Source organism: Myodes glareolus, chromosome 11 (genome assembly GCF_982192425.1).
Source record: "Myodes glareolus chromosome 11, mMyoGla1.1, whole genome shotgun sequence".
Lineage (NCBI taxonomy): Eukaryota > Metazoa > Chordata > Mammalia > Rodentia > Cricetidae > Myodes > Myodes glareolus.
The window spans coordinates 24,737,202-24,761,255 of record NC_142036.1 but is presented as its reverse complement, the minus strand read 5'-3'; the positions used below and the strand labels follow the sequence as shown (position 1 = coordinate 24,761,255).

At 39.5% G+C, this 24,054-nt stretch overlaps 1 protein-coding gene and 2 pseudogenes across 5 annotated transcripts in view; 2 read left to right on the top strand and 1 right to left on the bottom strand.

Moving 5' to 3' along the window:
• Positions 1 to 24,054, top strand: part of Golga5 (golgin A5) — a 33,226-nt gene that overhangs the window by 3,366 nt on the left and 5,806 nt on the right. For all 5 annotated transcript variants that reach the window (XM_048449490.3, XM_048449492.3, XM_048449494.3 and 2 more), the window contains exons 3-10: positions 2,659 to 2,883; positions 4,047 to 4,266; positions 5,055 to 5,178; positions 7,468 to 7,671; positions 12,240 to 12,410; positions 19,437 to 19,565; positions 20,814 to 20,912; positions 23,448 to 23,673. In XM_048449490.3, coding sequence (XP_048305447.3) covers positions 2,659 to 2,883; positions 4,047 to 4,266; positions 5,055 to 5,178; positions 7,468 to 7,671; positions 12,240 to 12,410; positions 19,437 to 19,565; positions 20,814 to 20,912; positions 23,448 to 23,673 — 1,398 coding nt within the window. The remainder of the gene's footprint in view (positions 1 to 2,658; positions 2,884 to 4,046; positions 4,267 to 5,054; positions 5,179 to 7,467; positions 7,672 to 12,239; positions 12,411 to 19,436; positions 19,566 to 20,813; positions 20,913 to 23,447; positions 23,674 to 24,054) is intronic.
• Positions 12,423 to 15,825, top strand: LOC125410105 (protein DEK pseudogene; annotated as a pseudogene).
• LOC146892468 (thymosin beta-10 pseudogene) lies at positions 16,389 to 16,509 on the bottom strand (annotated as a pseudogene).

Here is a 24,054-nt window from a genome sequence, read left to right as displayed (position 1 = left end):
CTTGCATACACTAGACAGCCATTCTACCACCAGGCTGCATCCCCAGCAGTTTTGCTTGTATTCTGTTTATACCTTCCTATTTCCCATTCTTTTTTATGTTAGATGTTACGTCTTTTTTCCCTTATGAAGCATATGTCTATGTTACTCTAAAAAATATGAACATACTTTTATCACCTTAAAATTTTAGTAGTTCTTGGCCAGGCATGGTATATAAGTCTCATATCCTTGCTACTTGGGAGCCTGAGGCAGGAGGATAACAAGTTCAAGACCTTCCTGGGATACAGAATGAATTAAAATCCAACCTGGAAAATTCTGTGAGATCCTGTCTAAAAATAAAAACTAATAATTATGGTCTGTGTATAAAACTAAATAGTGCAGCACTTGCTTGGAATGCAGGAAGCCTTGGTGTTCAATCTTAGTACTACAAAGTAGAAAAATAGAATTAGTAATTCATTAATATTGAGTCAATATTCTGATTTCCTGTTTGATCATATTTTTAAGAATTTGGAAGCGGGGTTTAGTGGTACATGCCTTTAGTATTAGCACTTGGGAGGCAGAGGCATGTAGATCACTGAATTTGAGGCCATCCCAAGTCTATTCCAGGACATCCAGGACTACACAGGGAAATCCTATTTCAAAAAAGAAGAAAAAAGGTGTCTTTAAGACAAAGAAGAATTGAGATTCTTTTGCAGTAGGGAGGTTTTGAGATCTTAATACCATTTTTATCTTTAGGCTACCCTATAGTCTTTGTTTTGCAATTTATTTATTGACTAACAAATGTAGATTATTACAAGTTATGTGTAAGTGATAAATACACTCTAAAATTTAATTATAATTTTTATTTTGACTTTGAATTACTTAAAAATTTCCCTTAGTTACAGATATGGAATTTTCCTATTTTTATAATTTTTAACTTAATAACTTTGAAATCAGATAAAATAGCCTGTGAGTTTCAGTTAAGTCGCAAGTATATGTGTGCTTGTGTGCACACACTTTCACATATATGCACATATATCTAAATCCTTGCATTAAATTTGTAAATTATACTTTCAGATCTTTAACCCACTTTTTTTGGACCTAATGAAGAGCTGTCAATATTTTAAAATATTTACGTTTATTTTCTGTAGGTGTGTGGGTGCACTTATGCACAGAAGCACATAGAGATCAAAGGACGGTTTGAAGGATTTGTTTCTCTCCTATATGGGTTCACTGCTATGTAGGTTCTAGGGATTTAATTCAGGTTGTCAGGCTTAGCAGCAAGAGCCTCTTCCTGTTGAGCCTGTAGTCAGATATTTGGGGGAAATGTCTTTCTTTACTTATTTATTTTTTGGTATTTTGAGACAAGATCTAGAGTTTGTCATCATCCTACCTCATCTTCCTAAGTGCTGAGATTACTGGCATGTGCCATAAACCTGGATCTCATTTGTGATACTACTTTTGAGAACTATTTTAGCCTAGGTTGGCCTTGATCTCATAGATTAGCCTCAATCTTTTTCTTTTTTATTTTGTGAATTTTTTTTTCCAATACAGGGTTTCTCTGTGTAGCCTTGGCTGTCCTGGAACTCACTCTGTAGACCAGGCTGGCCTATAACTCACAGAGATCCGTCTGCCTCTGTCTGGCAAGTACTGGGATTAAAGGCATGCACCACTATCACCTGGCTGGTTAGCCTCAATCTTACAGTGATCATTCTGCCTCAACCTCCCAAGAGGTATGTACCACCTGGATTTCACCTTGTTATTACTTGTCTATCTAACCTCGTGAAAAGTTCCCTTCTGCCCATGAAATTTAAAAAGTAAGTTAAATGTGGGGCTGGAGAAATGACTCAGTGGTGAGAGCACTGACTGCTCTCAGAGCACCTGGGTTGGATTCTTAGCACCCACAAGATGGGTCACTACTGTCTGTAACTCTCTTCTGGCTTCCATGGACATAGGGCATTTACAAAGTGTACAGACATACATACAGGTAGATATTTGTACACTTTAAAAATATGAAAGTAAGCGGGGCAGTGGCAGCGCACACCTTTTATCCCAGTACTTGGGAGGCAGAGGCAGGTGATCTCATTGATTTTGAGGCCACCTGGTCTACAGAGTAAATTCCAGGGCAGCCAGGACTACACAGAGATATCCCATCTTAAAAACAAAAACAAAAAATAAATAAATAAAAGTAAAATAAGTTATATGTGAATTTGTATCAAAGTTAATTAAAAACAAGATGGATTAAATTCATCTTTTGGAAGGACCTTTTGATTTCGGTTTGGTTATCATAAATTGCTGTGACCTATTGTACTAGTCTTATTGCCTTGAACACTACAGCTATTCTGTTGTGCCTTTTCAGTGTTTTTAGTGTTGACACTTGTACCCCCTTTTTTCAAAACCGTTTCAGAAATAAGGAAATCAAGTGTTTAAATTATTTTTGGATTTCTCCTTTCCAGAATTGTTTTTATATTATGTTTCTTTTCTTCCAGTGTGTTCAGACATTGAGGATCCTTGCAGGTCTATAGAGTCCATTTGTGAGAATAGATTTTTATTAGGAACTACTGATATTTTTATGGGATCCTAACTGTAGCAACCAACTCACCAAGAGGCATTCCAAAAGCAAGTGAGTGCTGCTTACATAGTGACAGTGCTATTGTACCCAAGTGTGTTCTTGTTTTGCAGAAGTGAATAGTTCTGATTCAGTACCTGAAGGCCACCAGGAATCCTCAAAGGAGAACACAGCATCTGAGGCCCCCAGCACGGAGCACAGCCAAGCACTCCCTGATGGGAACAGATCACATGAATTGTCTAATCTCCGCCTGGAGAATCAGTTGCTCAGGAATGAAGTCCAGTCTTTAAACCAGGAAATGGCCTCACTACTTCAGAGATCCAAAGAAACTCAAGAAGGTAGAACCAGTTCTTCTATGAGCACAAAACAGAATTTTGGCTAGTTCAGATTTTTAAGACATCATTAAATTAAAAAAAAAAATAGGGGACAGAATGGCAATCTTTCTGTTTCAGCCTAACAAATACTGGTTTTACATGTGTAAATTATTAATTTAAGAACCAGTAGAAACTAGATATTAATAAAATCTAATTATTCACTTTATTTATTCTGGATTTTAAGGAGAACTATTTCATGAACCAAAGTTGGGGTTAAGTGCTAGACTCTAGTAGGCAGGGTCACAGTGTTGCCGCTCCAGGGACCATAAATGAACATGGAATTCTATGTGAACAGTGCCCTCTGAAAACTTGCAGTGACATGACTGCAAGTAGATAATCCCTAATTCTTTAGAAATGATTAATTAAAAGAGAAACATTTGGGACTGGAGAGATGGCTCAGTGGTTAAGAGTATTGGCTGCTCTTCCAGAGGATCCAAGTTCTATTCCCAGAACCGATAGGGTGGGTCACAACCATCTTTAACTCCAGTTCTAGGGGATTCAATGTCCTCTTTTGACTTTCAGGTACACTGGCCATGCATGTGATGCACATACATACGTGCAGACAAAACTCCCATACACATAAACGTAATTCTTTTTAAAAATTAATAGCCAGGTGTGGCACATGCCTTTAATCCTAGCATTCAAGAGGCAGAGGCAGGCAGATCTCTGAGTTTGTTTTACAGAGTGAGTTCCAGGACAGTCAGGGCTATACAGAGAAACCCCACCTTGGGGAAAAAAAAGAAAACAAATAATATGTCTGTGGTGTGATAGCGGCAGAGAGGGTGTGAATACTGTGACTGGCTGAGGAGAGAAGAAAGGATAAAGGAAATGTCTACCCTGGTTCCTAGGGCCAGTGAGAGCAGTGTGATGAAACAATGGGAAGTTTTATTTAGGCACTGAAGAAGGCAGAATAAGATTATTAAAAAGACTAAAAAAAAAAAGCTTTGGTTTGCCTGGACTAATATAGACATGAAATGTTTTGAAACTAATGTTTCATGAAACCCTATGAAATTTATTTCAATACTTTTAAAATTGTTTTTGGTGGTAGACTACATATATCACTCTATGCATATCATAAAAAAGATGTATTCTGTTTTGCTTGAGTACAGAAATTTCATTTTTTCTAGAATTAAATAAGGCAAGGGCAAGAGTTGAAAAATGGAATGTTGACCATTCAAAAAGTGATCGGATAACTCGGGAACTACGAGCCCAAGTCGATGACCTTACTGAAGCAGTGGCTGCGAAGGATTCCCAGCTGGCTGTGCTCAAAGTGCGTCTGCAGGAGGCTGACCAGCTGCTGAGTTCCCGCACAGAAGCACTAGAAGCCTTGCAGAGTGAGAAGTCACGGTAGGTAGTTTTGCTGGTAAAGAAGGGCAAACTAGAGTACACGTACACTAAGGTTGTAGTGTTTACAACTTATGAAGTCAGCTTTCTTAGAAATTCACAAGAGGGAAAATTTCTTGTAATGTTGGAAATGTGAGTGATTAAAATGGTTTCGTTTTTTAACCATTGAGATACATTGTTAGAAAATTTGAGAGTATTTGAAAAGCATAGTGCCATCCATTATTTAATTTATGGTATGCACTTATATTTGACCTAAAAATAGAAAAATATTCTGTTCAGAATGTCCTAGATTGGGGCTGGAGAGATGGCTTTAGAGATTAAGAGCACTGGCTGCTCCTACAGAGGACCTGGGTTCAATTCCTAGCCAACCATATGGTAGCTCACATTGTCTGTAATTACAGTTCCAGGGGATCTGACATTCTCACATCGACATACATGCATGCAAAACACCAGTCAATTAAGTAAATAATTAAGAAAAAACAATGTCAGCCGGGCGGTGGTGGCGCACGCCTTTAATCCCAGCACTCGGGAGGCAGAGGCGGGCGGATCTTTGTGAGTTCGAGGCCAGCCTGGTCTACAAGAGCTAGCTCCAGGACAGGCACCAAAGCTACAGAGAAACCCTGTCTCGAAAAACCAAAAAAAAAAAAAAAAAAAAAAAAAAAAAAAAAAAAAAAGAAAAAACAATGTCTTAGGCTACCTTTTTGGTTTGACTAATTCAGATGCTCTAGGAATTATAGCACCTGATTGCTCCCTGTGGAAGTGTGTTCTTTCATGTGATCATTTTCTTTTAGAATAATGCAGGACCACAATGAAGGCAGTAGTCTACAGAACCAAGCTCTGCAAACTCTTCAGGAGAGGCTGCATGAAGCCGATGCCACTCTAAAGAGAGAACAGGAGAGCTACAAACAGATGCAGGTCAGAAGGAGATACTGCATTCTTCTGGTGCCCAGGCAGGGAGTTGCTTCTGCACTTCATAGCACATTCATTCCTCAGCAGAATTCTACCATGCATTTTGTCAAACAGAAGCCTAGATACTTGAAAAAATTATCTTAATCCTTGCTAAATTATTTTTATGTATTAGAGAAAATTAAAATGATTAATGTTCATTAGAGTTGTGCATCTGTCATTGAATTTGGTTGTAACAACCATTGCCAATTCAGTAAATGCCAGCTTGGGTGTCTTTTTTTACTTTCATTTAATCTTGTCTAGTTCTAGTTTAACCTGATTCATTTATTTCAAGAGAAAATTGTACGTACTATTTATATCTCTATTCTTTTTGTTTTGTTTTGGTTTGGTTTTGGTTTTTTGAGACAGGGTTTCTCTGTGTAACAGCCCTAGCTGTCCTGGAACTAGCTCTTGTAGACCAGGCTAGCCTCAAACTCACAGAGATCCACCTGCCTCTGCCTCCCAAGTGCTGGGATTAAAGGTGTGCACCACCACTGTCCGGCTGAGGGATTGTTTTGTTTTTGTTTTTGTTTTTGAGACAGAGTCTCACTATGTAGCCCTGGAAGTCACTAAGGACTTCACTATGTAGACCACGCTGGCCTCAAAAATTGCAGAGGTCCACTTGCTTCTCCCTCCTAAGGGCTGGAATTCAGAGCATTCAACACCATGCCCGGTTTAATGGTTTGTTTTTATAAGACTCAAGGATGAATCTATTGGACAACCAAAGTTTCAAACTCTTACTTTGCATCTGTAAACATTCTAAAATTTGAAAAAAACAGTTCTGAAATACTTCTGGTCATAGGGAACTTTGAATAAGGAGTAAACACCTGTTCAACATGTAGTTCATATTAGAAAATATTAATGAGAGGCCAGGTGGTGGCACTGTAGTCCTAATCCCAGCACTCACGAGGCAGAGGCAGGTGGATCTTTGATTTTGAGACCAGCCTGGTCTGCAGAGCAAGTTCTAGGACAGCTAAGACTACACAGAGAAACCTGTCTTGAAGAAAAATATATATTAGTGAGATATTTTACATCTCTTCTGTCTTCTAAGTTTTTAAAACATGGTGTACTTACTGGGCGGTGGTGGCAAAAATCTTTAATCCTAGCACTTGGGAGACAGAGGCAGGTGGATCCCTGTTAGTTCGAGGCCAGCCTGGTCTACAAGAGCTAGTTCCAAGACAGCTAGGGCTGTTACACAGAGAAACCCTGTCTCAAAAAAAAAAAAAAAAAAAACAACAAACAAACAAAAAACAAAACCAAAAGAAAAAAACCCCAAACAACAACAAACAAACAAAAACATAGTGTCCTTTATACTTACAGCATATTGCAATTCATTCACTCAGCTATTGAAACTATCTTCAGGGATACTTGGTCTATATTTAGATTCCTTAAAATTTAGTCACATACCTAATTGTTCTAAAAATATTCAAAAGTTTTTCTAAGAACAGGCTGTTCCCCAAGAAGCTAAACATAGAGACATAGAGTTCCTATGGTTTAGCAGTCTACTTTACATTTCTCCCCAAGAGATTAAAAATGTATGTTTATATAAAGCTTGCTGACTGTGTAGAGCAGTATTCGTATCTGGGCAAAGCTGCAAATACAAATGCCACTTGCTGCTGGGATAAACAACCTGTGGCATGTCCATACAAAGAAATCCTGTTAAGGCTATAAAAAATAATGAAGTGGAGGCTGTGGAGAGGCTTTAGTACAGTGTGTGCTTTGCCAGCACAAGGACCTGAGATTGGATTCATGTAAGAAAGGTGGGCATGGTAGCACAAATCTGTGACCTCAGTTCTGGGTGAGCAGGAGAGACAAGCAGGTTCCTGGAGCTCTCTGGCCAGCCAGTCTAGCCTTGGTGAGAGAATCTGCTCAAAATTAAATAAAATAAATAGTGGCTTTCACTGATCTGCTGAGGGCTGCTTCACATTTGTGACAATTCTCCTACCTCTGCCTCCCAAGTACTGGAGTTAGGTGTACAGCACCATTTCTGGCACATTTCTTAGAAAACAGATCCCCAGCACCAAAATTGGAAATTCCATTTCGCTAAGCCCCAAAATAGACCTTGTTGCACCTTGAAAAAACTCCTAGTTAACTTTAATGCATTGCTGTGCTTGGTTGCCACAACTTTATATATTTTTATATTCTTTTTCACCTTATTGTTGGTTAGAGCAAATAAATCCCTTAAGATATCTGAATGTATGGATGTAAATAGATTTCAAACTAAACAATAGGATAAGTATAGTATAAAATTTACCACAGAGTGAATTCACTGCACGCCTTAATAAAATGGAAGTGGAACGTCAGAATTTGGCAGAAGCGGTTACTCTGGCGGAAAGAAAGTACTCTGAGGAGAAGAAGAAGGTTGATGAGCTCCAGCAGCAGGTCAAGCTGCACAGGTCAAGCTTGGAGTCTTCTAAGCAGGAATTAATTGACTACAAGCAGAAAGCCACACGAATACTCCAGGTAAGCATGAGTGTACACTCTGATGTACCCCTCGCTGGGAGGCACCAGCACCCTAGATACTGTGAGGTGATGTGTTGGCTGTATTGCCCTGCTGCATTTAGGACCCTTTGGAAAGGGTAGAAATTCTGAGCTTACCACTGCCTGATTCACATCTTCAGCTTGCTACCTTTATCTCTTATGATGCTATTGTTGTTAAGCAGCTATGTTATGTCCCTTTGGTGGTTCCTATAAAGACTGCAGACACCAGTGTAGCCTTCAGCTTCTCGTCAGAGAACAAATGTGTGCTTTTGCTTTTATTTAGGATGGTCTGTCTGTCTATGCATGTGTTCCATCTACCTGATTCATTTTAGTTGCGTACATCTCACTGTTCTTATGTGTGTGACTGCTGCTGCTATGTCCTAGCTCATGAAAGCATGTGGTCACTTAGCTGAAGACTGAGGACTAGATTTTGGGACCCCTCCCAAAGGAGAAGAAAAATTAAGTTGGTTTTATGTTTTTCTTTTTTTTTTTTGAACTGTTCCCTGTTTTGTCTCAATGTCAGATACATCAGAATGGTTAGGACTATACTGTCTTCATTTATTAAGAACTTATTTCCCTTACTCCATTATATAATTTCTATCTATTACATTTCTGAACTTTTCTTCTCTAAAAGGTACAGAATGACCTGAATGTGTATTTGCTATTATATTTTGTTGTTGTTTGCGTACACCTTGACTTGGATGACACAGTCAGCTCTCACCTTCTTGGAGATCCAGTCTTCTGTGCAACATAGCCACCTTTGCTTCTAGTTTGTCTTCTCTTGTCCTTGTTTCTAGTCCTCTGGGGTCCTCTTCCTAGTCTCCAAAGAGTAAAGGTCCCTTTAAGTCTGTCCTAAATCCTCTCTCCTACCTTGCATTGCTGTCTGCTCACTCTGCTTGTACCTGTCCCCTTATGAGACTTCAAGCATGCCTCTAACCCTCACCTCCTGACCTCAGGTTCTTGCTGCTTGGTTCTTTAAGTGTTGATAGCCTCAACTCCAAACCAGCTTCTTTGTTGTTTTGTCCTGGAAAACATTACTGTCATCTAGCAGTAAAACATGCACACACACACACACCCCCTACACACAGTTATTTACAAAACTTTGTTTATTCATTCTTTTTTATTTAATTTTGATTCAGGTTAGCAGAATTTTTTTTTAATTTTTTTTTTTAAAAAAATCAAAATAGGAGGCCGAAGAGATGACTCAGTGGTTAAGGACAATGGCTGCTCTTCCAAAGATCCTGAGTTCAGTTCCTGGCAACCACATGGTGACTCACAACCACCTATAACGAGATCTGGTGCCCTCTTCTGGCCTGCAGGCATGCATGCAAGCAGAACACTATACATAATAAATCTTAAAAAAAAATCAAAATAATTTACAGGGTAAAGTCATTGATGCAGTACAGTAGGACTTGGAGAGGAAAAACTTTTATGTACCCAGAGATGTCAGTGTTCACTGACACTATAAAGAGAACTGTGAAGGGTGTGCAGGAAGGCTCACACAGGGTAGAGATTTAGATAAAGAAGCTGTGCCAGAAGCAAGGGTCCCGAGAGAACACAGTATGCCCGAGGAACTAGTGCCAGAGATTAGGTGATGGTGATAAAACCCAGTGCCGGGCTGAAACCAGATTGTGAAGGCCCATTCAGGTTTTATCCTGTAGGTGAGGGGGAGAGGTGCTAAAGAAACTGAGTAGCATTATAAGATTTTAAATTAAGAAGCGTAGCAGCAGTGAAGAACTTAGGTAAGAGTTGGACATCGTCTTGGTCTTCATTGCATCCTAAAGCAATGTCTGGTACTCAATAGATGTAATGGAAGGAGTGAGTGAGATGATGAGAGCAGAGGCAAGTAGATGCTAAGACGTGTTAGGGCCTGATCTAGGTGTGTAGAAGGGAGGATGGCTAATGGGATAGCTACTGGGTAGAAGATAGAATATTTGAGAAATTTAAATTGGAAATTTAATTGGAAAGAAGGGAAAGAAGTTAGATAGAATCTGGAATGACTCAAGGTATCTGTTTGCATGTAAGGATGTTGTTTCTTGTCCTCTGAAAGGAACAAAGAGGGTTAACGGCATATTAGGGTTGAAGGCGATTATGACAAATTATGATGAGCTTGAAAAATTGATATGACATTGACGTGAACGTGTCAGGAAGGTAGTTAGAAATTCAGGCCTAAAGCTCCGCAGAAGGTCTGGGTGTTAGCCACAGGAGATAGCATCAATTAGGGTATAGGTAAAATCAATTGTGAATAGCAGCTTGCGGGGAGAAGGCCTAGGACTAATTATTCATACAATTCTAAACATCAGCATGTACAAATTGGGCAAAGAAAACTCCTAAAAAGAGAGCAACCAGAGTTTGGAGAACCAGGAAGAAGTTGGGCCAGCGGAGAATGCCTAAGGACAATGATGGGCAGTTAGGCAGCTTCTGTAATGTGATGAGAACTAGGTAGAGTTCTTGGATTTGAGCTGTGGAATCCCTGGGTTTCTCAGAAAGGGGAGATTCAGTGTGCTTTGGGAGATGAAAACAGCAAGATAGTGACAGCTTGACTGGCAAAGACTGGCAAAGGCCAAAGACTGGGTGCAGATGTGAGAGTTATCAGGTCGGGATCTTGTGATTGGATGGGAGGTGGCATATAAATGAAATTGAAAAATAAAGTTTGCAGAAAGAAATGAAAATGCCTACAGTTCCTCCACTTAAAGGGAAAAATTCTTTGAAAGGAGAATAACTTTAAAATTTTGTATTCAAGGTGGAAAAATTGATCTTTACTGGTTGAGAATTGGCACTTTATACGTTGATCTTTATAAGTCTTAGATCTCTTCTTTTTGCTCATCCTTCATGCCAGGGATCCACAGATTTTTCTGTAAAGGACCAAAGTAAATTTGTTTTGTTTTTTGTCAAGACAGAGTTTCTCTGTGTTGCTTTGGAACCTGTCCTGGAACTCAATCTGTAGACCAGGCTAGTCTCGAATTCACAGAGATCTGCCTGCCTCTGCCTCTTGAGTGCTGGGACTAAAGGTATGTACTGCCACTACCTAGTGGCCAGTAAGTATTATATATTCTATGGGCTAAAATGTTTGCCACAGTATATTCTTTGTTTTTATTTCTTATAATCCTATTGAAATGTGAAATACATGGTTAGCTTTTGAGCTATACAGAAACAGGCTGCCAGATTGACCCATGGACCATGATTTGGACACCTGCTATACAATACTTCCCAATCAACCCTCCTGAAATACATCTTGATAACAGCACTCCCTTGCCCACTGTCTGGTAATTTGATTTAGCCTACCAAGTCAAGCGAAAATAATTTGATCTCCAGATATGGTGGCATCTGCCTGTTACTCTAGCAGTTAGGAAGCTAAAGTAGAAGAGTTGCCACAAGTTCAAGATCAACCTGGGCTATAGTGCAAGATTCCATTTCAAACAAAACAAAAATAAAAGTTTAGCCTGGCATCCGAAACTGTTACAAATTGACCCAAACTCTGAGCTGCCTCACATAGTGCTTTCCCTCACACTACTGTGCTTTGGGGTTTTCTCTGTTTGTTTTAAAACTTAGCTGTATTTCAATGTCAGTGTAAACGTTGACTTTCAAGTGAAGCCTTCTCTCCTCTTCAGAACTCTGCAGTAATCTGACCATTTCCCCTTGCTTGAGTTCATTGTATTCCTCTACTGGGTGCTTTTAATTTCCTGTTTAGTTTGTGAGGCAGAGGATGCTTTCCAGAAGAGGGCATGGTCTTTAATACAGTGCGAAGCACATCTTAGATGCTACCTAAGCATTAGTTGAGTGGAGTATGATTTGGATAAGAAGAAAATAGTAGAAAAATCTTATGAAACATTTGTACCATAACAAGATTAGGCTATGATTACATAACATAACATAACATAACATAACATAACAGGACAGGTGGTAGCACTCCTTTAATCCCAGCACTTGGGAGGCAGAGGTAGGTGGATCTCGGTGAGTTCAAGGCCAGCCTGATTTACAAATTGAAGTTCCAGGATACCCAGAGCTGTAACAGAGAAACCCTGTCTCAAAAAACAAAACAAAACAAAATAAAAAGATCCAAGGACAATATAGTAAGGATCTCTTGTAATTTTATCCCTATGGCTTTAATTACTTGTGGATTTCCTCTGTGGATGAATGTGTGGTGGCTTTGTTTCTGTGTGGTAAGATGACACTGTATAAGCTAGCTGGGAATAATGCTCAGTGAAAAGTGTGCTTAGCATGTGTGTGGCCCTGGGCTCATTCTCTGACACCACAAAAATTGAATAATATAAAATGAAGTAAAGTACAAGCTAGGAACTGGATAGATGACTTAGAAGTTAAGAACACCTGTTACTCTAAGAGATGAATTAGTTCCCAGTGCTCAGGTGGTGGCTTACAACAGTCTGTACTAGTTCCAGAGGATCTGGTGCCCTCTTCCGACTTTTGTGGTCATCAGGCCTTCATGTGGTAGGTACACAGACATACTAGCAGGCAAAACACTTATACACATAAAAAGAATGATAAGGTATTATCATTTTTGCTTAATTATACTCTCTGTTTTACAACAGTCTAAAGAAAAATTGATAAACAGTTTAAAGGAAGGCTCCAGTTTTGAAGGCCTAGATAGCAGTACTGCTGGCAGCATGGAGCTTGAAGAACTTCGGCATGAGAAGGAGATGCAAAAGGAGGAGATCCAGAAGCTGAAGGGCCAGATACATCAGCTGAGATCTGAGTTGCAGGTAACACTCAGTGCTTAACATCCCAGACAACCATTTACCCCAACCGCATCAGTTTGAGGGGTTATGGTTCTGTCTTAGGGGGAGCTGGCATATTGAAACAATGTGTTTTGTTCTGCTAGGATGTTAACTACCATGTAAATCTGTATCAACAGCTGTAGGTGTCCTGTCTGTTGAGTAATTGTAACTCCAAGGGGTAACAAACACAGTGAAGTACTTACCACATGCTGCTATGTACATAAAAGCCTGAACTGTACCAGAAAATAGACAGGAATCTTTAAACATATGGATCTTAAATTCTGCCACTTAAAAACAGATTAGTTCAGGGTTTTCTATCAAACCGAAATGTTTCCTGATATTAGCATGTACTCAGAAACTAATTATATAGTTTTATGCATAGTCTAATAAGTGCTGTGTTTAATCTAAAAGTAACAATCTGAGATTATGACTCAGTAATAGCTTACTTGCCTATCATGTGGGAGCCCTCAGTCCAATTCCCCTAACACAAAACAGTAAATAGGCCATTTATTCCACTTGAAGATGGGGTCTTTGACACAAATAGCATAGGAGGGCTCTGGTGATAGGAGATAAAGTATAGGGTAATGAACATTCTAGTCTTTTTTTTTTTCTAAGTAGAATCACTTAAATTTGTAAATAAGTATGAATTCCAAAGAATTCAATCACATCTAGTTAGAAATTGTGTAGAAGCTAAATTTATTCATGACTGTTTGATGCTTTTGGGGTAAGAATATAAAAATGACTTGTTTTTAACATTTCATGCCAGTATCATAAGTGACACTGATCCACCTTCTTTCCTGCGCAAGAAATTTGCAAAATCTGTAGTAGGCTAGCGAAATAAGAAGCTGTTAGTAGAGCTGGCTCAGCATATAAAGGCCCTTCCTGTGCAACCTTGATACCAGCGTTGAATTCCCAGAATTTACGTAAAAATGGAAGGAAAAGCATTCCCTGCTCTTCTTCCCTGAACAGCCATTTTGAAAATCTTGTTGATTCTGAGAAGCGGAGCAAGACTCCTGAGTGGTCTCCTTGTGCGCACCCAGCACCTGAGGTCTCCAGCTGCCTAGGGTGGCAGTGCTCTCCCCTGCAGAGGGAGAGGACAGCCCAGCACATCCGGTGTCTGAGAAGGAGCCCAAAATGTGGGGCCCCAGGGACTAGAGTGAGGAGGAGAAGAAGGAATAAGAAAGAGAAGAGAGTCTCATTGTGGAAGGCGAGAGAGAAAAGAAGAAAGTAGAAAGATTAATGGCAAAGCCATTTACAATTGCACAAGGGAAGGGTCAGAAACTTTGTGAAATTGAAAGGATGCATTTCTTTCTGAGTAAGAAAAAAAAACAGATGAACTTAGAACTACACAAACTGCTTTACAACAGACCAGGCACAGTGTCCTCATTAAAGAACGTATGTCAGTTCAGTGGCTTTCCATTTGAAAAAGACAGTATCCAGTATAAAAAGAAGAAAGGAATGCTGAAAAGTTTAGAAATGCCATGCTAAGGAGCATCTGTGCGACTCTTGATTTAGAGAGATCAGGGGTGAACTGCAAACTAGTGAAGAGGATCTTGAATTTCTTAATGCATCCAAAGCCTTCTGGCAAACCATTGCCAAAATCCAAAAAAAACTCTTCAAGCAAAGATAGTAAATAGGAATGGGACAGTTCTGGAACAACAAGAAAGTCAAAGCAAACCAAATGCCCTGAAATTCTGTCAGATGAATCCAGTAGTGACGAAGATGAGAAGAAAAATAAGGAAGAGTCTTCAGAAGATGAAGAGAAAGAAAATGAAGAGGAGCACCCAACCAAAAAAGACAGCTAAAAAAGAAAAAGCAAAATGGAAGCTGCCGCTCAAGGTAACAAATCTGTAGAGAGTGCTAATGTTAAGAAGACAGCAGTGCCAAGAAAAATCAAACCAGTTCCAGAAAGAATCTAAATCTGAAGATAGTTCTGATGATGAACCATTAATTAAAAAACTGCAAAAACCACCTACAGATGAAGAGTTAAAGGAAACAGTGAGGAAATTTCTGGCTGATGCTGACTTGAAAGAAGTCAAAATGAAGCAGATTTACCAAGATTTACATGAAAACTATTCTGCTTACAACTTAACTGAGAAGAAAGATTTCATTAAAACAGTTGTAAAAGAGCTAAAGAGGCCAGATGGCTGGCTCTCAGATTTGAAGATACGATTTATGTCAGCAAAGAGAATGTGTTTTCTTTTTTAAGTCTATTGTTGGTAGAGCTCGCTGCTGACCCTTTTGAGTGTTATGTATTTGAGCTTTCTGACTTAAATTGCATTTCTTTGGAATTTTCAGTTTAGGTCTTGCATGGCAATAATTATTCCTTGTTTTATAGTTTTCTTGGTTTGTTTGTTTATTTGTTTTCAAGACAGGGTTTCTCTGTAGCTTTGGAGTTTATCCTGGAACTCAGAGAGATCCGCCTGCCTCTGCTTTCCGAGTGCTGGGATTAAAGGCGTGCACCACCACCACCTGGCTTTCTTGCTTTTATAGTTGTATATTTTGGATTTCTTTATTGTAAGGTCATAGATTTCTGAACTGTTGTGGATTTTAGTGCACTTAATGTTAGCTTAAGACACTTTTAATCAAAGCAAAAACTGTTTTAAGCAGCATTTATATGTACAGAGACTATTGCGGTATTTAGTATATGAAATATTTTGAATACACCTGTCAGTGAAAACGTAATAGCAGTTTGTTCATCATATTAGAGCACAGATGACGAATTGGAACTTTCTACATATGTGTATATGTCAAGATGTCAGCATGACAGAAATGACAGGTGTTATTTTTGTGTTTTTAAAAACCAATTTGTTGTATGTAATTTCTTTTGTGCAGATCAATTTTTAAACTCATGTAGGTAGGTGTCTTTACACTTGTAACTAAAGAATGTCAGGGTTCATCAGGTAGCATGACAGAGCAGTCAGTTCAGGGGTGACAGCACTGAAGGGAACTGTCCAGTTCTAAGGGGACTGTCCAGTTCTGCTTTGCTCTGAAAATGTCATCAACTTGTGGTATGTTAAGTGTCATAGAAATTTTCTTTTTAAGTTACAAACTCATTGGCCCATTAGCTCAGGCTTCTTATTAACTCTTATAACTTATATTAGCCCATTATTCTTGCCTATGTTAGCCACATGGCTCATTTCCTTTTTCAGCGAGGCAGTCACATCTTGTTTCTTCTGTGGCTGGGCAAGGACTGCAGAGGAATGGGCTTCCTTCTTCCCAGAATTCCCCTGTTCTCCTTGACCCACCTTTACTTCCTGTCTTGTTGTCCCGCCTATACTTCTTGCCTGGCTACTGGCCAATGAGCATTTATTTAAAATATTATTGACAGACTATAGACCATTCTACCACACCACTTCCCCCTCTTTTTTTTTTTTTAAAAAAAAAGGAAAATACCCATAGTCCTTTTTTTTTTTTTTTTTTTTTGGGAATGTGGGCATAGTTTTCTAGGCTACTTCCTGCTGGTTTGGGGTGCTGATAGTCTTATGAGGATCTATAAAAATTTAATCCAAGTCCTGATTGGAGTATCCTGTTAGTCTTGATCTCAGGCAGCAGTCTTGAATCTGTTCTGGATGTAGAACTAGAACTCAGACATCTGGGCCATCTGTTCCTACTGGAGATTTCTCAGGTGATCTTCCTTGATAAAACCTGAATTTTCTTAACTCAGAATGAATCCACAACCTCTCATTGTTTTTTTTTTTGCCACGAGGTGTGTTTTATTTTCATCAATCATACAAATAGTTTCCTATAATATCCCAAGGCAAACCGGTGAAATTTGGCAGTTTGATTTGTATGTGGGGGTCCCCGTTCAGAGACCCACGGGCCAGTAGCATCGGTATGGAGTGCCTGGGTTCACAGTGCAGCTTGTGGCTCGCGTCCATCTTGCAGGTGGCTCTTCCTCCACATCACGAGGGGGTCTTGGAGGTGATGAGGTGGGGTGGGGTAATCCTCCAGTCTGGGCTTTTAGGAAATCTCACTCCTCTTTTCCTGTTCAGTGGTCTCTTTGGTCAGCAGAGTGTTCTCCTGCATTGGTCTTCTTCAGCTTGGCCTTATCGAAGCTGGTGATTGCCCCCATGTCTGCCATTTTCTTACAACCCATGGAGTCTCGTTCCCAGCTCACGCTCCAGGTGCTCCCACTCGCCTTGCTGCAGCAAGAGACCCAGCCTCTCATTTTCTATGGAAACAAAAGCAAAACCTCTTCTCCAAAGTAACATACCTTTTGACTTCAATTTTGAAGTCAAGGTATTTTCAAAATACCTATCTTGTATTAATTCAGCAGCATTTATAGACAAATATCTTTTAGCAGCTGTTGCTCCTTCCTCAGCATTCAAACAATTCAAAGAGAACATAATAACATACAGTATCCAGACTCTCTGTGTGTTTTTCATCTTCACATGGCTTTATTTTAACCTCTATTTTATTTTTAATTTTAATTTTTGGCTTTTTGAGACAGAATTTCTCTGTGTATCTTTGTCCTGGAATTTACTCTGTAGACCAGGCTGTCCTTTAACTTAGAGATCTGCCTGCCTCTGCCTCCCAAGCATTGGAATTAAAGGCATATGCCACCACACCTTGAACTCACCCACAAGTCTGCCTGCCTCTGTCTTCCAAGTGTTGAGATTAAAGGTGTGTGCCACCACACCCAACTACTCTCTCTCTTTTTTTTTTTAAAGGACTTTAACCTTTTTCTTTTCTCTCCCAAGCCTGCATATATTTTTAAACACACAGTAAACCATTTTTTGTCTTTGAATCTATCTTTACTCTATGTCTCTCTTTTTATGACCACATGAGTCTTTAATTTGCTAAGCAATATGGGTAGGATTAAAGCTTTGACGACTGGATCCAGCCTGTTCCTTAGCTTTCTGAGATTCCAGGCTCGTATCTGAGGTACCATGTGTTTATTGCCACAACTCTATGGCATTTTAAGGTCCCTGCCACCAACAGAAAGCTTGCAGTCAGCTTTTTATCAACATTATTTAAGTGTTTTGTGGCAGGGCCTCTTTAAAGAGCTGCAAGGTTTTGCAGCTAAAGCTGAGTCAGGAAGCCTCTCTTAAATGAGAGTGCTTGCCTCTAGCAAGCAGAGCCCAGCTGAGAAAATGCCGCTATCAATAAGCCATGCTTAACTCTATTCTTTTCTATCTAGAATTACTTCCCAAGCTCTGTCAGGCTTTATGTGGATGCAGTCGCCCACATGTCCATTTGTTGTCTGAAGTTTTTTTTTTGTCTTGCCTGATTCCTGCAGTCATTAAGTCCCAAAGAAATCACACAGAGTTTTACATTAGTTATAAACTGATTGGCCCATTATCTCAGTCTTCTTATTAACTCTTATAACTTATATAGCCCATTATTCTTACCTGTGTTAGCCATGTGGCTTAGTACCTTATTCACATCTTGCTTCTTCTGTGGATGGATCAGGACTGCCGTCATAGGGATTTTTATTGAGTATAAACCAAAATCAACACATCAGAGTTTAAAAAACTGGGAGAGGGTGGAAAGGGTAAGCACACTTGGCTTATATATAAGTAAACTGATAGTAACTAGTAACTAAACTTCTTTGACCATTATAATAATTATGATTAAAAGTATCAGATGTAATACCAGAAGGTGATGTACAGGCAGTGAAGATATCTCTGATTAAAAGTATCAGATTGTAATATTGGCAATATGGGTATTTCTCAAAAACCATACATTAAATTTCTTTGAAGTATTATAGAATGAGGCTGTTTGATTTTAAATTTTGATCAATCAAGTAAATATGGTCTGCCCCAGAATTTAAATTTTGTCTTTGACTGTCTTAATAACCTATTTCTGAATTATAAAAATAAGCTGCTTGACAGAGTGATAATTGATGTACCAACTGAGTGTTTATAATTTTTGCATCAGCCAGGTGGTGGTGGAGCACACCTTTAATCCCAGCACTTGGGAGGCAAAGGCAGGCGGATCTTTGTGAGTTCAAGACCAGTATGGTCTACAAGAGCTAGTTCCAGGACAGGCTCCAAAGCTACAGAGAAACCCTGTCTCAAAAAATAAAAATAAAATAAAAAATATATAATTTTTGCATCATAAATCAGATATATTAAAGTAATGTTGAGCATTAACAGGTATTTTCACATATTTGACTTTAGTATGCATAGAGTAAAATGGAACAAGTAACTAAATGGGAACTAAAAATTGGCCTTTACTTTTAAATAATTTGTTATAAATCTTAGAAATCTTGGCAATAAAAAATAAATTGATGTTTTAAATGTCCTGTAAAAAAAATGGAAGGAAAGAGCTGACTCCACCTTGTCCTCTTACCTACAGATAGATACACATGGTGGCGGGCATACCTACCACCATTCAAAAGCATCATAATAATTTTTTAACTAAAAATAGGTATACAGCTGGATGACGGTATTTAATCCGAGCACTTAGGAGACAGAGGTAAGTGGATCCCTGTGAGTTTGTCACCAGCCAGGATTACAGAATGAGTTCCAGGACAGCCAGAGCTGTTACACAGAAACCCTGTCTCTGCCTCCAGAGTGCTGGGATTAAAGGTGTGTACCACCACTCCTGGTTTCCTTTTGAATTTGAAAAAGTAAGAGTAAGAAATATGGGGAAATATGAAATTGGGTAGCCTTAGTAAAGCTGGAAGCAGCTCACATACTAACCTCGGTGAAGTCAGTAGTTATTCTCTCTGTGTGCTAATTAATGGTGCACACACTACCTACAGTGAAACTAATGTAGTGAAGTCTCTTTTGGCATCATACTTCAGCTCTGTGGAAGTGTTCGCTTTTAAATGGAGGCATGAATTGCCTAGCAAACTACCGGTCACTAATAAGCTAGATGTTTGTGGGCCAGACAGCTGTGGCATCCTGGTCATTCCCTCACTCCTAGCCAAATTGCATAGTGAAGATACCTGATTTGATTCCCTTTGGGAGCTGCAGAACCCTGTCTACAGCATGTGATTGTTGTTCAGTATATGTTGAACAGAACTGTTAGTTTTTGTTTTGTGTGCATGATTCTTCTTAGGATGTGGAGGCTCAGCAGGTTAGTGAAGCGGAATCAACAAGAGAACAGTTAGAAGATCTGCAAGACCAGATAGCTAGGCAGAAAGCCTCTAAACAAGAGCTGGAGACGGAGCTGGACCGGATGAAACAGGTAAGGAGAGGGACCTCTTCCCAGGAGAGTTGATAACACGGGCTCAAGTATTAGTGATAGGTAGGAGCTTGCCAGTTCCTTTTGCTTTTCCATCCCACCTGCTTTAGTTTGTTTTTTTAATGGTTATTATTATTGTTTATATGCATGATGTGTCAGTATAGGCACATACATGCTATCATCTGTGTGCCATTGCTTGTGGAAGTCAAAGGACAACTTGTGGGGTTGGTTTTCTCCTTCCACATTTGCATGGGTTCTAGGTATTGAACTCAGGTTGTCAGGCTTGAATTGTAAGCACCATTACTTACCAAGCCTTTTTTGTTGTTGTTTTGTTTTTATTAGGGAGAGTCTCTTGCCTCTGCCTCTCAAGTGCTAGGATTAAAGGCGTGCACCATCACTGCCTGGCATGAATTTTTCTTTAGAACTTATTATGGGAATAAAGAGAAAAACCAAGTAAAGACCTGCAAGGCATGTGTGTTGCAGGCTGTCTTAGGTAATATAAGATTAGTTGTCCTTTCAGAATTGCATTTCAGTTTATTCAAAGAGCTGCTATGCATTAGAGAGCAGCAGTTTTATATACTTGATTTATTGTGGCAGATGTTTATCTGCACCCACTCAAATGCTATTTGTAAAGGATGAAGTGGAGGAGGATAAGCTGACCATAGCTGCGGGCTAATCACTCGTCAGAGATCCCAGATGTAAAGTATTTAATTTTAGGATTAAATGTGTACCTTATTAAGTAAGTTTAGCCTTGAATTTGTAAAGACTAGAACATGGAAGAATTCTTGTAACACTTCTAGTAAATCTTTACTGGGTTGTCAGCCTTGTATTCACCAGCCCTTATTTCATATTTTTAAAAATCATTTATGAACATTTAAATTACTGACAGTATCAATCTTTATCATAAATAACAAATATCTTCTTAAGTTTGTTGTCATGATGAATAGCAATATTCTGTAATAAATCTTACATTCACAAATGATGGTGCAGTCTTTCTCACTGCTGTAAGGTAAGAATAGCTTGTATTTTCTGATGATTTATCCTGTTAGCCTGTATTTCAGAGGCAGTGTTCACAGCATCATGCTGACCTGTTTGCATCAACCCATCCAAATCCGTGCCTGGTCCATTCTGTGTAACCACACATGTGGTTACATGTGGCATGAACTGAGTGCTCAATATGAGTCAGTGTCGGGTTTGGGCTCTGGAGATGGCATGGAGCATACTCATTGATTTATTCATGCCTTACACTAGGAATTCCATTACATGGAAGAAGATCTGCATAGAACAAAGAACACACTGCAAAGCAGAATTAAAGATCGAGAGGAAGAAATTCAAAAACTAAGGAACCAGGTAGGAATGAGGGAAGTGTGTGACCAGAGTTGCTTTAGTAAGGCCTTCTCATTCCATGTCCTTCAGGATTTTATGCGAGGTTTTGAGCTGCTATAGATTTTTCATCTTAACACCACTTGAGTCTTCATTTGCAATACACCCTGGCTTTCTTCTGTAGAAGTGGCCCCTTCATCTGAGCTACGCATCTCCAGAACTGCACGACCTCTGATCTCAGTGTGGGTGCTGATTGTCATGCTCATAATTGTGCTTTCTTTTTCCTAACAAAAACTGACTAATCTTTGTAGTTTCAGTTGGTAGGATATCTCTAAAGTCATGATATTTTTCCTAATTCTGAAAATGTGAAAGAATGTAATATAGTAAATAATAGAAAATAATGTAATAAAATACTTTCCACACTTTCAAAACTATTCTGTGGAGTAGGAAAAAAAAACAGAAAAAAAATAAACCTTAATCATTGTCCCTTTTGTAAAGTTTACAAAAAAAAAATTTTTTTTTTTTTTTTTTTGAGACAGGGTCTCACTTTACTGGTGTGAAACTCACTGTATAGATCAGGCTGGCCTCTCAAGCTCATAGAGATCTGTCAGTTTCTGCCTCCTGAATAATGGAATTAAAGCTTTGAGCCCCCATGACAAGCCTCAAAAAGTTGCTTTTTGATGGGGATAGGCTTAAACTATAAGGCCTAGAAAGAAAATGCCAGCTACCCTTTATGCAGCTTAAAAGAAAAAAGGTTTTCTTTCTTTTCTTTCATTATTTTCTGTTTATTTGTTTGTTTTTGTTTTTCGAGACAGCTTCTCTGTGTAACCCTGGCTGTCCTGGAACTTGCTCTGAAGATCATGCTGGCCTCAAACTCAGAGATCCACCTGCTTCTGCCTCCCGAATACTGGGAGGCTAAGAAGAAAGGTTTCTCAGAGCAGGCACAACAGGCACAAGTCATAGAAAAAAAACCTGATAAATTGAATTAATCAAAATTTAAGTTTCTGCTTACAAAAGAAGAAAAAAGGCCGTATGAGAGGAGAACAGTCACTGACTGGGAGAAGAGGCTTCCCGCACCTCCTCAGCCTTCCTCATGCTTCCTCAGACATGTCATACATGGCCCAGCTCTGGGAAGCAAACAGCCACCGTAAGGGCAAAAGACTTGAAGAGACCTTTTCCAGAGGGTTAGATGAGTTTGTGAGTAGGTCACAGGGTCACTAGGATGTGTCTCACTTATTCCCAAAACAGGACTCAGCATTCAGCTGGCTTTTGCACAGTATTAGGGACATGCCCCCCCCCCATTTTATTATCTATCTACCTATCTACCTACCTATCTATCTATTTTAAGACAAGGTCTTGCTGTTTAGTCCTGGCTGACCTGGAATGTGTTGTAATCCTTCTACCTCAGTCTCCCAAATTCGGAGCTTGATAGCCGTGAACCACCATTTCTGGCAGGCAGCTGGCGGTTTCTGGTGAAGTTAGCATCTCTCTTCTCTGTGCTCTGGATGTTTACTACAAACACAAAAACACTTGAGGTTTGTATTTATTCATAAGCAGTCCAATTTGGAAACAAACCAGGTTTTCCTGCAGGTGAATGAATAAGTTGTGAGCCAGTATATATTGGGGCTGGAGAAATGGCAGCTCATCCAGAAGACCTGAGAATGAACTTGATTCACAGCATCTACATGGTGGCTTAACAGTCTTCTGTAGTTCTAGTTCCAGGGAGTCCAGTACCCTCTTCTGGCCTTCATGACCACTAGGCATGATACGGTATGCAGACATGCATGCCGGCACAATACCCATACACATGAAATAAAATAAAAACAAAAAAATAAAAATGTGTAGAATGATATGGAAGCTTAGCTAAATCTGCTCTGTATTCCCCTGAAAGTCCACTTCCAGGAAACCCAGGAACAGGCAAAAGCAAACTCTGGTGCCAGAATTAAAAGTGGGTTGTGTCTGGTGATGGAAATGCTCTGTTTTGTCCAAAGTTGTTTGGCAAGAGGATCATAGAGCTCATCTTTCAGGGTGCCACACTATTGAACTGTGGATTTGGAATCCCACTTAAGAAGTTTGAACTGTGACTTGTAAACTTGACCATGTCAACTGTAGTAAGTTTACTACTGTAGCAGTTTACAGTGTGTCTTCGTGTCATATTTGCATTCATCCTGCAAAACCAGAACAGAAGCTCAGCTTGGTTCCACCTGCCTATAACCTCAGCATTCTGAGACTGAGGCAGGATGGTCATGAGTTTGAGGCCAACCTGGGCTATGTAGTGAGTTCAGAGCTACAAAAGGAGACTCTGTCTCTTAATAGCAAAGAAGTTAACACAATAATACCCGTATACTGTGTGTTATATACATTCTGGGAAATATTAAATTCTCTATTACATTCTTTAATTGCTGGTGTAGGACCTAGTGATGTGGTTTAAAAATCACTTCTAGCCAGTGAGAAATCTCTACCACTGTAGAGATTTGAAGACCCAGTTCATGTCCTTTTGTCCTTTCTATACCATGCACCATTACGCCTATGAACTGATTAAGTGAACATTTTCCCCTGCAGCTTACCAACAAAACTTTAAGCAACAGCAGCCAGTCGGAGCTAGAAAGCCGACTCCATCAGCTGACAGAGACAGTCATCCAGAAGCAGACCATGATAGAGAACCTCAGCACAGAAAAGAACTCCTTAGTCTTCCAACTGGAGCGCCTGGAGCAGCAGGTGCACTCTGCCTCCACCGGGCCCAGCAGCGGATCCTCCATTAACATGTCTGGAATTGACAGTGGCGAAGGTAACACTGGAAAGAACATGGCAACAAAACATAATTTTGAAAAATTACAGAAAGACCATTTCTACAAGGAATATTCTGTAATTATTCTTTTCTGTGTGAGACCTGGTCCCTGGGCTGTTAGTATAACCCTTAGAAAGATGTATATGGACTAATGCCTCACAGCTGTCAGACCTGGAGAAGTAGGGCCTTGGACTGGGAAGCCTGTTGGAATAATAAGACACTTGACAAGCAAGGCAGGAATTCAGTAGCGTAGAAATTTCAGGACATTTAAAGGAAATATGTATGTTTTCATGATCCCTTAGTAAATGGCTATTAGTGGAAGTCTGTATTAATTTGTATGTTTGTCCATGCACTTTAATAATAACAAAATCTGAAGATTTT